Source organism: Eublepharis macularius, chromosome 14 (genome assembly GCF_028583425.1).
Source record: "Eublepharis macularius isolate TG4126 chromosome 14, MPM_Emac_v1.0, whole genome shotgun sequence".
NCBI classification, from domain to species: Eukaryota; Metazoa; Chordata; class Lepidosauria; order Squamata; family Eublepharidae; genus Eublepharis; species Eublepharis macularius.
In genome coordinates, this window is record NC_072803.1 from 61,258,381 (window position 1) to 61,272,477 (window position 14,097).

At 45.7% G+C, this 14,097-nt stretch overlaps 1 protein-coding gene across 1 annotated transcript in view; it reads right to left on the reverse strand.

The window, feature by feature from the left end:
* GPR107 (G protein-coupled receptor 107) overlaps window positions 1-13,765 on the reverse strand; it is a 57,278-nt gene extending 43,513 nt beyond the window's left edge. The window contains exon 1 of the mRNA XM_054997232.1: window positions 13,621-13,765. Within this exon, the coding sequence (XP_054853207.1) occupies window positions 13,621-13,746 (126 nt within the window). The 5' untranslated portion in view covers window positions 13,747-13,765. The remainder of the gene's footprint in view (window positions 1-13,620) is intronic.
* Between the last annotated feature and the right edge of the window lie 332 nt (window positions 13,766-14,097).

The window sequence follows — 14,097 nt, forward strand, 5'->3', positions numbered from 1 at the left end:
TGAAGGTATTGGCCCTTACATTTCTGTTTGCCCCTTCAATGGGAGCAACTATTGTTGTACAGGAGGAGTTGGATCAGTTTCCAGATCCATACTCCTGACACTCTTGAGGCAATTGAGACAATAGCTGTAGCCTTAATAGCCATGGTCACGGCCTCGTGAGCACTTGTTAGCATGGTCTTTCTCCTCTTGTCTAAGTGGTCTCTGACTGATCCTTACCCATCTTCTCACCAGAGCCCAGATGACTGAAGTGTAGCCACTGGAGTTTCCATCGCAGGTACCTGCAACAACTCATAGCAAAGAAAGGTAGTGAGTACAGTTTGTTTTGTTTTGGGACCAAGTGTGGGGATTATTAATTGGTTTATGGTTTAGAGCACTCAGCCTTGAACGTTCTCCCCAAATATTCTGGAAATGGGAGGACCTTTTCTGAGGAACCTTCACTAGGAACAGACTCTCATTTCCCTGGGTTGGATTTAGTATTCCCAGACTACTCCCCCAAGGGTAATTTCTACAGCTCTAAGGCTGAGAATGTCTTAGGTAGTAAATACTGGTAGACCTCAGATTCAGACAGCTAGGTTGACTGTTCTGGTAGGGATACTTTCTCCTCTTCCACATCTGAAGGAATTCATCCTTCTCCCTGTCATTACGAACTCTATCTGAGGGCGATCCCCCTGCTCCGTGGGGATCCCTGACTGATAAACATTACAAACTGCCTTATTCTGACTCAAGACCATCGGTCAGTGTTATCTCCTCAGACTGGCAGCAGGTTTCCAGGGTCTCAGGAAGAGGTTTTTCCCCTCATCTACCTAATCTTTTAAACTGGAGTTAATGGGAAACAAACCTGGATCCTTTGCATAAAAAGCAGAAGCTCTTCTACAGAGCTACAGCCTTACTCATGGAAGGAGGAGGAGGCAGATACCACACCACTATTTCCTCCCTCCTGGTTAGTCTTAAGAGTTAAAAGGTTCAAAGACACTGGCAAATTTGCGCCCTTTATACATTACCCATCTGACAGGGAAAGGCAGGGCTAGATCCTGTTGTAAAAGCAGGGCTAAATCCAAAGGGGAAAGGCCTGCTGTAAAAATCTCCAGCCAGGAGATTGGCATGGGCACATTCACATGGTGCCAGGGCTGAGGAGATTCCTGGCATCTTTATAGGGCCAAGGTGCTTCTGACTGGCAAAGTGACAGGATTTCCTCCCTCATAGTCAGTCTAATTGCTGACAGGAATTCTGGAGGTATAACACCCTCGGGGGAACACCTACGTACGTGGCCCTCCTGGGTTTGTTGGCTGGAGCTCTTTTTTTTTTTTTGGCCTGTCTTCAGACTCTGCTGCTTGTGCATCGGGGAGCCGGGCCGCCCTCGAGGGCTTGTCGGCGCCAACAAGGTCTGTTCCCACGGCCGGCAGAACGACTCCATGGGAACAGCCAGGGACTGCCTGGATTATGTTTCAGCCGTGTCTCTCCTGCCAGGAGATTGGCAAGCGTGTCGCGTTGTTTCCCGCCAAAACTGAGCTCCGCCAAGTGGCGCTGTTCTCAGCTGGCTGGCTGAGGCACGCTCTTTTAACAAGCTCCCTCTGTGGAAGATGGGGCTGTAGAGAGGCCTGCGTCTCTTCCAAGGCCATTTCCTCGCCGGGGAACCCATACAGCCTCAGAGGCATGCTGGTGCCGGCTGGGCCTGTTCCCGCCGCCGGTAGGACGGCTCTGTGGGAACAGCCCATATTCTCCTCCATGGAGCTTTCCTCAGAGTCCGATGACTCCCTAGAGACCATCTCGAGGAGTAAAAGGTCTCCCTAGAGACCATCAAGAGGAGTAAAAGAAGAGGAAATGGGAGGAGAGTAAGGTAATGAAGTAAGTAAGGAGTAAGGAGTACGGTAAAGAATGATTTGAGGAAGAAGAAAGATAAATAAGAGATAGAGAGAAAAAGGGCAGCAGAGCTCGTCTGCGGCAGAACTGCTTTCCCTGGAGGCAGGAACAGAACTGGAGAGAGGGTGGTCCCACAGGCTAGACAGGAAGAGGAAGAAAGTTAGTTCCTGCCTCCCTGATTGGACGGTGGGAATCACCCAAGATGTCCTCCGCCTCAGAGGGAGAAAGCTAAAAAAACAACGGGAAAGACACCTGGAAGCAAAAACAAGCGACTTGCATCAGAATCTCTGTCAGTGAAAGCTTTCTTCCCTCCCGGTGAGTCTCATGTTGCACAGGGTCATGGGAGGAAGAGCGATCATAAAATGATGGCCGAGTAGACAAAAAGCGCTGACCAGCATGCAAAAGTAACTAAAAAAAGATTTGAATGAGTTTATGAGTAGTCTAGAACTAAAAATAATAAACAATCTTGCTCAATTAATCCACCCAATATTCCAGCAGTTAAAAGAAATAAAAGATTTGTTCAAAGAAGCAGCCAAAACAGGAGATACCGCACTGGCATTGGGAATTACTTTGCAAGATGAAATAAAAAATCTACAAACCCCTGAAGACAATATGCAAGACAAAATAATAGAACTTGATTTAAAGCTAAGGCAAAATAACTTAAATTTTTTTTTTTTTTTCAAAATATAAAAGCGCCATTTTGGAGGTCCGTCGGGCTTCTTCAAAATATGCAACAAAGCGACAGTTGCCTCGTGAGATCATTATTGATTTTTCATCTAAAAAGATTCGGGACACCATCCTATATAACTCATACAATGCGGATTTGGACTTTATGGGTTTGAAAGTCAAGATTTTGAAGGACGTTCCATTTCTAGTCCGGAAACGGCGTTTTAAATATAAAAAGTTTGCAGCTCTTCTGAGGGACCATGGAATAAAGTACAAATGGTTATTCCCGGAAGGAATATGGTTCAGATATAAAGATCAGGCCTATAAGATATTATCAGAAGATCAACTAAAGGATTTTGAGAATAAAAACCCAGAACTCTGCTGCACCAAGAACGAAGAAAAGGAGGAGCCGGAGGGGGGGGGAGGAGGAGGAGAGCATCGCAACAGCAGTTGCACAGAGAGAATTGCGTCCGGGACCTAGAAGGGGGAGGAAAGTTTAATCAGAATTTGAAATGTTTATTCTCTGTATGATTAACCACTCCATCATTATTCTATGGAGCTATTTTTGTATTATGACAGTATGAAGGGAAACATTGAAGTGTAGTGTTTAGTGTTTGTAGTTCATTCCCCCCCTTTTCTTTTTCCACCCCCCTTTGTCCCTTCCCTCTCCCCTTTCCTTGTGATAGTCTGTAGTGTTTTGTAGTTATGAAAAATAAAAAAATTTATTAAAAAAAAAAAAAATTTTTTTTCAAAATAGTAAAGAGTCCAGCAGCACCTTTAAGACTAACCAACTTTATTGCAGCATAAGCTTTCGAGAGCCACAGCTCTCTTCATCAGATGCATCGACTCCGCTGGATTTAAAATTCAAAGAAATTGAAGAAGCTGTGGAAGGAACCACAGCGCTCTCAGCGTTTATTTCTACATGGCTAGGATTAGTTTTAGATCTGGAGGAACCAAAGAGAATAAGATCTAATCGTTTGGGCTCCTCACATGCACCTAAATACAAATTCAGATATCCAAGAGATATAATCGTTCAATTCCTTCACACAAGAACAAAAGATAAAATCTTCAACCTAGCTCGCCAAAAAGGCGGACTTGAAATGAACGAGGAAAAAATAGATGTTTTTCAAGACCAGAGATCCTTCAAAAACACAAAGAACTAAGAACAATCACAAAGACACTAGCAATAATAGGCAATATAATACAATGTAACCCTGAAACAATACTGTTGAATTTATAAAATAATAATAATATATCAACTCACAGAATAGATCTAGTGTCACTAATGCTAACTGCAGCCAAGATAACAATAGCTCAAAACTGAAAGAGTGATAGAATTCCTACCATTAAACACTGGATGTTAAAAGTCTGGGATCTCTTAATATCTGACAAAATAACAGACCAAAGAGCTTCATCAAAGAATCCCAATTATCAGTTATTTTTATGGAGCGATGGCTCCCCTTTTTGAACCATATTACAAAATATACCTCTCTTGAATCTACAGTGCCGAGGAAATATATTGACTTTTATCTATATTAATTATTTATGATCTGTATATACGTTATATATTGTATAAATTTATATGGCACCCACTTTTGGAACAAAGTTATTATTGTATTCTTGTATTATGATTGTTGAAAAGTTTATAAATAAAGAATTATTAAAATAAAGTTATATCAGAAACCTAACTGTAAAGCTAACCTGAGAAATTATTGTTCAAAAAATGAAACCATCTGGGTTGCAAATATTAAGATTATAACTATCAGCAAACATAAGCCTATGCAGAAAACTATGATTTAAATCGAATCTTCTAACTAGCGTTTTAAATCATGATTTAAATCAAATCTGCCACTCTATTCCTAATGCTCCTCCTTTGGTCTGAAAAATAAGTAACAGCAGTCCCCATTCAAGGACAGTCCTGCTTTCTGGTCCATAACACAATTACTGCCTCTATTATGACTTTTGGAGAGACTGAAGAATTTTTAAAAATGTGGTTGATAGGAGTTGTTGAAGTTGTCGTTCTTCAGGTTTCAGCCTCTTCCAAAAACTAAGTATTTCAACAGGGCTAGTGAAAAAAAGAATAACCAAAAAAAGAAAAGAAAAAAGAATAACACACCTTATTTTTTAAAACACATGCCTATAAATGAAGATGCACATCCTTTGAGGCGAGAATACCATTTCACATGCAGTTTGCTTTGACGTATCCAAACTCAATCCTGTTTTTCTAGCATACTTTGTACTTTTTCACACTCTTACAACACCCTCGTTACTTTTAAATTATAGCAGACAAGGTGAAATAAATCATTGCATCACACACCACATGACAAAAGCCAGCAGCAATGTGGAATAGCATATATGCTGCTTGAGCCACCTCCCGTCATACGCAATTCCTTGGGGTGAGATTACAAAGGAAAGGAACTACAAGTGCATGTGAGTCAGCAATGTGTGATTCCATCATCAGCTGCAGTTAGTTCCTGACTTTACAAACCGCACGGTGCACCCAGTACGTTCTGGAGGCATAACTACTCATGCTCTAGTTATCTGTGACTCTATCCCACTGGCACATTTTAAAAATCACTCACACACATTCCCACAAGTATACCTGAAGGATGAAAGGAACCCTGCCCAACTGAGGTGAGTCTTGAAAAAGCCTCCTAAGGGGGAACCATCTGCTAGACTGGAACAGAAATGGTCATGACAATTGGTTTTGCCAGATGCATCAGCAGATCTTAGCTAGGCTTTCACTGGGTTCCCAAGCTCACTATCATATGCAACCCACCTTGCCCCTTAACAGCAATTGAAGAAACATGAGCTTTCCTTCCCAGGTGGCTTCTCCCATTCTTGAGAAAGATGAGAAAAATGACGTGCCAAGTCCTTGCAAAGAGTTCTGCTCTGCCGAAAGCTGTAGCTAATCAAGGGACAAAAGAAAGGCATCCAGCAGATTTTAATACCACTCTTCCTCTAAGGAACTCAGGGCACTGTACATTGTCCTCTAGGGCTGCCAGTTTTCTGGTGTGGGCAGGGGATTCCGCCCTCCCAGCCTCCGTCCACGCCACCACTCACCTGGCCAGCGGGGAGAAAAGGCACAGGGAATGGGCCCAGGAGGCAAAATACCTCCTGGGCAAGCCCACAGCAAGCACACTCCCAGTGGGGTGCAACATCACTTCCAGGAGTAACATCATCACGTTGGCAGCAGGTATGTTCCTGCACATCGCAGGGGGCCAATTCCCACAGCCAGCACAATGGCACCACTGCCAGAAGTAGTGTTATTGTGTCAGCATCAGAAGCACGAGCATGCCTTGCACAAGCACAAAGGTTTTCAAGATGTAGAGTACCGGGTTCCTCCCTCCACCCAGGAGGGTAAGGGGACCTGGCAACTCTATTGTCCTCCCTTCCCCATTCCATTCTCAAAACAACCTCTCAAGGTCACACAGAAAGCTTTATGATGGGATGGAGATCTAGTCCTGGTTCAAAACTCTAACACAGGGATCCCCAATCTTTTTGACACTGTGGGCACCTGTGGAATTCTGACTCAGTGTGGTGGGCACAATCACAAAACGGCCAGCACAGGAAATGGGTCAGTCACAAAATAGCTGCTGCAACTTTACCTTCAGTCGTACAGTGAAGATTGTTGTGCTATGGTGGCAGCTGCTAGCACAGCAACATTTTTAAAAATCTGCACAGCCAATCAAAACTGTAATGGCCGGTCAGAAGCCGTGATGGACAAAAGCCGCACTTGATCCCGGCCACTTTCTAAAACTATCTGGCAGGTGCCAGGATTGCTTCTGGTGGGTGCCACAGCACCCACAGGCATCATGTTGCAGACCCCTACCTAATAACCGTAGGAAAAAAGCAGGGATCTGGTAGTGCACTATTTCTGCCTACGTAGATCCAGAGAATTCTGGAACACTCAACCAAGAAGAAGAGTGTATCACCTTTGGTTATAGGAGAACCTTTGCGACCTTTGCAAGAAATCTTTGAACAAAATCTCCAGAGTTAATCTGGCCCGGAAGAAATCTCTGCAACAGGGACAGACTGGGAGGGCAAAATGTCCGTGGAAAAGGGCCATGCCCACTCCTACCATAATGCTCCCTCCTACAGAGTCAGATGGAGAGAGAGGAGGCACCAATACACTCTTCTTTGCTGGCCACACTCTGCCTGAGCTAGCAAGAAAGGCTGGCACTGCCAGACACACTACTCTTTGCTGTCACAGGATGAAGCCAGGTACTGCTGTGCCCATGCTCTTCCTCACCAGCAGTGCTGCGCCAGCACAGAGCGAAGCTAGACATCACTGTGCCCGAGCTCCTGTTGCCGGCCAGTGTGCAGTGGGGTGGTGAGGGGGAATATAGGTGCTGCTATGACTTCATTGGCCTGGGCAAGGAGGGACATAGGAATAGCAACTCTCAGATTCACTCTGTACCATAAGCATCCATATTCCTCTTCACTGGTTCCACTGTAGGGGTTGGTGGGCTTAGGACAGTGGTCCACCAGGATTTACCCTGTTAAAATAAATGGCAACCCTCTCTGTCCTTCAGGAACAGTGGCTAAAGGAAGCCCAGGGAAGGAAGAAAACTGTCTCCAGAAGAACAATTAATGGATTCTTATGCAATTAAAGATGACCTAGAGGGGTTTTCCCCCATGAAATCACAGCTGATTTATGGGGTTTTCAAGGCAAGAGTCAGAGACTTGACATTGCCTATCTCTGTGTAGTGACCCTGGATTTTCTTAGTAGTCTCCCATTCAAGTACTAACCAGGGCTGACCCTGAGACTGGATTAGCTTGGGCAACTTTAAAGGGACCTTGATATTACTCCCTGCTAAAACCACAGCTTGAGGATACCAGCCCCTACTTTAACCATGTTAACGGTTACTGCTGTTCCGCAACATCATAGGGAGAACTCAGCACAAACCTACTGCTCTAGAATTCATCAGGAGGTGTAGCACTACCTTGACTTGACCTCAAGGTTGAACGACAACTTGGGTTTTCTTCACTCACTATAGCTTAGCACAGCCCACCAGATGTTCACAGGTGTTAATGAGCTCTGCTCAGGTTTCACTCTACCTTTCTTGATTAGATATGACTTTATGTTAATTCTACTCTGCACATCTATCAACAGTTGGGAGTAGCCCTCATCCACTCTGAACTGATGGAATTCTCTGCAATTGCTGTTTCAAAACTGGCCTCTTTCGAACATTTCCATTTCCATCTTTCCCTTGCTTGGAACTTTAAATATATCTGCTATAGATGTACACGTCAGGCATCTGATACAGTAAGCTCTGACTACTACTACTACTACTACTACTACTACTACTACTACTACTACGTTTACTTTCCCCCTACTCCCTCTACTGCCCCCTTATCCCCTCTTCCTATGTAATGATTTATCGTTCACCTTTTTCACTGAGACTCAAGGTGGACTGCGCAATGCAAATCAATATGATCAACAGCTATGAAACTGAATGAACTATACAATAGGGTATGGTTTGCAGAAATTTGAAAACAAGCACTGCCGAAACAAAGCATAATTAAACATGACATAGTTAATGATGTGGAAACTAGTCGGTAGGAGCACATCAACAGACAGTATCCAGTATTGCTGTCTACTGTCCTTGTCCTGTTATCAAAGCATCCCTCTGAGCCATTTCTTGCAGCATTGCAAAGAATGTGCATATATGGGCAGCTGTTGATTTAGCCCAACCACAGGATGGTATCTGCTGTTCAGATGAGCGAAGCTGCCGTGGCAGCGTGTAGGGAGAGAGAGACGGTCCTGCAGGTATGAGGGACCAAGGCTACAGAGGTTTTGTACGTGACAACCAAAACCTTGAATTGAGCCTGATAATTGGGTAGCCGATGGTGTGACTGCAGAATGGGAGTCATGCGTGCTCCGCCTAGCTCTTGATAATAAACGAGCTGCAGTGTCCTGCACCAGATTTGTGTTGACTTTGAAGGGAGATCTAAGTAAAGCGCTTTACAGTAGTCAAATCTCGATATTACCATGGCGTGAAGCCAGGTGGATGGGCCCAGATAGGAGGCTGTCTTCCAGGCTACTTTGACTTAGGCTGGAATAAACTGTTAGTCTGTAAGGCACCACTAGGCTTCTATGTGTTTTGCTTGAAAGACTACTTTGGCTACCCCCTACAACTATAGTTAATACTTGGATTGGCTCTGAAGTAAGGTTTAAAACTAGGGCTTTCAAGTGGTCAGCAAATCCAGGTTAGAGAAAACACGGTTAGCATTAACTTTGTTGAAAGGTTTAGGGCAGACTTATCCCTTCACCAAGGCTAAGACCACGGAGGAGGGGTAGAGAGGAACTGTACAAGGGGAGGGAACACGTGCCTTCACAGCCTGCCCCAATCTCTTAGCTAGAGACAACCTACATTATGCTCATGTCAGTCCAACGTCTTACGATGACACTGTGCTGTAATGACATTAATCCGAAAGGACAAATCCACCACTGTTCTAACGGCAACACTGTAAGCCAAGATGAGGGCAAGTACCTGCCTGACTAAAGGGAGAAGCTGGAATTGCTGATTTGCTCAAGATGCACAGCACCAAGGTATTTTATCAGATGTGACCCACCCCCCTCCACAAGCACTTGCCTGGCTTTACTATCGCACCCAATTGAGGCGCACTATGCACATGCTTCATAGGTGAGGGCAACTAAGTGTGAACCTCCAAGTACTTACAACCACAGGTTCTTGGATACCTATTGTACTAGTTGAGATCAAAGATATAACAGGGGACTGAGAGGGAAACTACATGAGATACCTGAGCACATGTCAGGTCCTGCAAGGTTCCCTGGGTCGTGTAGTCTTACCAAGAACAGCCACTCAATGTGATTCTCCGCCAGGGGAAGAATGATGGGAGAGATTTTCTATCTTTCAAAATCCTCGGCTCAGGTTTTCCTCCGGAAGCTCGGGCGGAGTGTCTGGCTCCGGTGGCTTGGGCCGTAACAGCAGGCAGGAAATCAAGGGCAGCAGTTTGTGAGAGAGAGAATCTACAACGCGATTCTCTGCTGGGGAGAAGAGTGGGGGGGTTTCTATCTCTCGTGCAAAAATCTGCTCTGGATTTCCTGCCCCGTTACATCCCTCCCCCCACCCACCCCCGAGCTCCCGGAGGAAAACCTGAGCCGAGGCTTTTTGAAACAGAGACAGAATCCCTCCTATTGCTCTTCCCTCTGCGGAGAATCGCATCAAGCGGATGGTCTTTGTAAGACTGCACATTCCAGGGAATCTTGTGGGACACAACATTTCATGAACATGTCTGGCGTCTCGTGCAGTTTGGCTCTGAGAGTAGAAAAGGCTGCTGAAAGTGGGGAAGGGTGAGAAGAGAAATTCACTGCAGGGAAGGGACGCACGTGGCCTAGGCTGGACCCTTCCCCAAACTCCTAAAATACCTTTGAGGCCACGAAGCTTGCACTGGGCCACTAGAGGCAGAACTGGGCTAGGCAGAACACTTGGTCTGAGTCTATCCAAGGCAGCTCCTTCTATCAGAAGAATGAGGGCAGGAGGAGGGCGGCAGCCAGCCATTCCTCCACAGTGTCTGGTCTCCAGACTTTTCCCTGCAGCGGCCATCAATGAGACCAAAGGGAGGGCAGGAAGCAGCTAGACATCTCTGTCGTGCTTAGGTTCAGCTGAGCAAGGGACCTGCAACCTAGCTTACATTTTTAAAAAGCCACTTGGAGAACTCTTAAATTGGCCAGCATCTATTATAAATACAATAGAAAATAGACATCTTCACGTTTCCTGAAAATATTGAGCGGTAATTGAAATATGCTGCGAGAAAGCTGTTAAGAATGAACAGTTTTTCTTTATGGGTGTGTGTGTGTGGGGGGGGGGGACAGATTACCAGATGCAGGTTAAGACTGGGCTTCTATGCCACTTAACAGCTTTAACAGCAGCCAAGGTGATTTTAGCAAGGCTGGTTTCTCTCCGCCCTTAAACGGGTTGCTGCATCTCCCAAGAGACCACCTTCCGCAGAAGTACACCAGCGGCAGCTACTCCCCTTCGCACCCTTCAACCAAAGATGCATCTATGCAGCAAATATCTTAACGGAATCTTGGGTTGCAAGTTTAAATTAAATGTCTGTTTCGCAACCCAAGCCTTGGCCTTTGTCTTTTAAAAAGTTTTCCATTTAGGATCTAAACACACACACACACACTGGGAGTAAACTACTTCAGTTTTCCAAAAAATAATTTTGTCCCTTCTCTGGGCAAGTATAAAAAAGTTAGACATTTCCCCAGTTGGACCTGTGCATCCTAACCAGCCCATGTCAACAGGAGAAAAAACAACAGCTAGTTGGAGTAAGCAAACCGTTCCCTTATCGTTAAGTGTCTTGTAGCAGTTTCACTTACAAGCATGCTTCTCTCTGCTGCTGCTGAAAATTTACACTGAGACGGTCTTCCCCCAGGCCAACCAGGCATTGTGAGAGTTCTGGACAAAAATAAATTACAAATTGCCCCGGTGGGTCCAATTCACCCTGCAGACTCTGTCAGGGCCTGCCAAATGCCCATCGTAGCAGAATGGAGGTAACTCAGGGTAACTGTCCAACAGCAGGTTCATTTATTATTTATTAAATGTAAATTCTATAAACCACACAAAAATAGGAAAATTTCAGGTGTGAAAGAATGCTGGCGACTGCCTAAACTAAGTAGGTAATAGGTAAGTTTATTGTTTGTGGCCAAAGGCCATTACAACCCATACAAATAAAATACATAAAACACTAACATGTAAACATATGTACAAATATTAAAAGATTAAAATGATCTAGGCAGAAAATACCAGTCAGATAAAACCATTGCTGTCTCTGGAAACAACTCTAGCCTGGATTTTCTTGGCTGCTAAAGCCTAAACTAAGTACCTGTTGCCTAAAAAAGGTTTAATTGGTATCACAATTTTTTTTCCAAAGCAAAAAACCAGTCTAATATTTTTCTTTTTCATCACACTAAGCAACATGGAGAGAGATCAAGACACGTAGCCATGTTAGTCTGTCTGTAGCAGTAGAAAAGAGCAAGAGTCCAGTAGCACCTACAGAATCTGAAGCGAGCTGTGACTCACAAAAGCTCATACCCTACCACAAATTTTGTTAGTCTTATAGGTACTACTGGTCTCTTGCTCTTTTCTACTGCTACAGACAGACAAACATGGCTACCCATCTTGATTAGTTTTTATTTATTCAATTTATATTCCACTTTTCTCCCCAACAGGGACCCAAAGTGTCTGTCTACTGAAGCCTGTTGGTCTTCAATCACAAACAAGCTTAACACTCCTTAGTACTGCCAACGTTCCAGGATTTAACACCTATTTGTGCCAATATCAATGGAGTGCTACCTGTTTCGATGGGCAGCAAACTGTCAGCATGCTGAGGCTTGCAATTCTAGGCCCCTCTAACTTCAGAATCAATAACTTATTTAAAGTAAGCACGTACAGAATTCAAGTTGTTACTTAAGAGTATGAGCAACTCCCCCCCCCCTTTCAAACCTCACCTTAAGCCATAGACTTACTGGATGGTAGACAAAAGAAGAAAAGTCAGAAAAAGAGAAAAAAAGCAGAAGCTGGCAGAAACACAATGAAACCCACCTTGTGACAGCTGTCAGTCAGCCTATGATTGACTTACACTGCAATCCTAAACACAGTTATGCCCTTCTAAACGCACGGACTGCCAGGTTAGATTGTGCATAGTGCCAAAGTCCTAGTATTCTCTCGTCCTTCTTCCCTGGAGCCCACGGCTCACCCCACTCCTCATTTTATCTGTACAATTCTGTGAGATAGATCCGGCTGAAAAGAGCGACTGGCCCGAGAGCACTGAGCTCCATGACAGAGCAGGGATTTGAACTCTCCCCAATGCTAGTCCACTCCAGCACGAACCATGCCGTCCAGCACATTGCAGCAAGGCAAGATGTAGGGCACAGGCCACCTCTGTCTCTTTTTCTTGTTTTAGGCCCTGAGAAAACTAAGCTGTCTTACAATGATCTTCCCTCCAGGCCCAGCATCTGTTTGTTGTCAGATCTGCCAGTTAAACAAACCAAAGTGTAAACTTTAATCATATCTTAATTTGACGAATCCCTCTGAGCCATCAAGTAAAGCCTGCAGTCCTACTGAGAAAAGTTGTCTCCTGGCCTGGGCCTACAGTCTGCTGGTAAGGAAGCCACACTAATGTTCTCTTCTCTATTTCAGGAGAGGTGCATCCTGTGGAACTGAGGGTCAAGTTCTCTGACCAGCAGTGGCTTTCCAAGCTTAGCCCAAGAAAGGCCTTTGCCACAATCAAAGATCCCTTTAATGCAAGATGCCAGGAAACGATGCAAACCAAGCACTCTACTGCTGAGCCAGCGTCCCAACTGAATACTAATGGCCTTTTACTGAGCAGAGAAGCATTCCACTTGTTTACAGATGAAGCTGCCTTGTACCAAGTCAGGCCACTAGCCCATCTTGCTTGGTATTCTCTAGCTCTCAGGAAAGGATCTTCCCCGAGAGTCCTTAAAAACAGAAGCCCGGGACTGGACCTAGAACATTCTGCACAGAAAGAGGAATACAGTTATGGCTAGGTTGCCTCCTATGACTGGCAGTAGCTATCCAGGGCCTCAGGCAAAAGAAAATGATGCCTTCTTCCACAACATCTGCTCCCTGCAGTCTTTCAAGGGAGATGGCAGTGAGCGAGCCGAGGCTTCCTGCACAAAACGGAGACCTGCACACCAGTGAGACCAGCAAGATTTTCACGCTACAAGCTTTTGATTGTCAAAGCTGTGTTCTTCAGAAACGGAACCATCCACCTCTTCCTTGGGATATAAAGTCTCACGGATCTCCATTCCTACACGCATCTGAAAAAGAGTTTTGACCCCTCGAAATCTCATAGCCGAAACATCTGGTTGAACTCTGATGTTCCACCAGACTCAAATTCTGCTGTTCCATGGAGACCAACACGACTACCCGCTGAAATTACACGCGAAGGCGATGCCCCGCCACTGAACTGCAGCGCCTTTTCAGGGTCGCGGGGGGGGGGGGGCAACAAGGGAAGGCCCTCCCCGCCCACCGCCAGCCTCGCCCCTTCCCTCCGAGACACACGCCCTGCCCCGCTCGCTTCTTCTCCCGCGGTTACCTTGAGGACAAGGTGGTGTACGCGGGCCCAGGCAGCGCCGCCCCAGAGAAGCACCGCCAGCAGGACCAGCGCCCTGCGGGACGACAGAAAACCGGAACCGCGGCCATCGCCTCCACACGCCGCCATCTTCTTTCCAGCATCAACATCGCTCCCCTCGGCCCCACCTACTTCCGGGCCAAAGGGCGACGTGGACAGGATGACAAGGGACGCGCCTGATGCAGCATCATAGAGGAGACGGGAAGCGGAGGGACTGAACGTCCGCCCTGAGGGTCGTCCCTCTAGGCCTAGGCTTTTCGGTCGTGAGCATATAAAATAATCAGAACGGTTCCATGACGGTTTGAGACAGAAAGTGTCGGTTAGGAACGGGCGACGTGAGATGACGTGAACATATCTGAAAAGACCGGCCGCAGCCCCGCAAGTCCTGACAGGCACTTCCGGTCTTGAGCGGAACTGCATCGCCCGCTTCTGGCGTCCAGG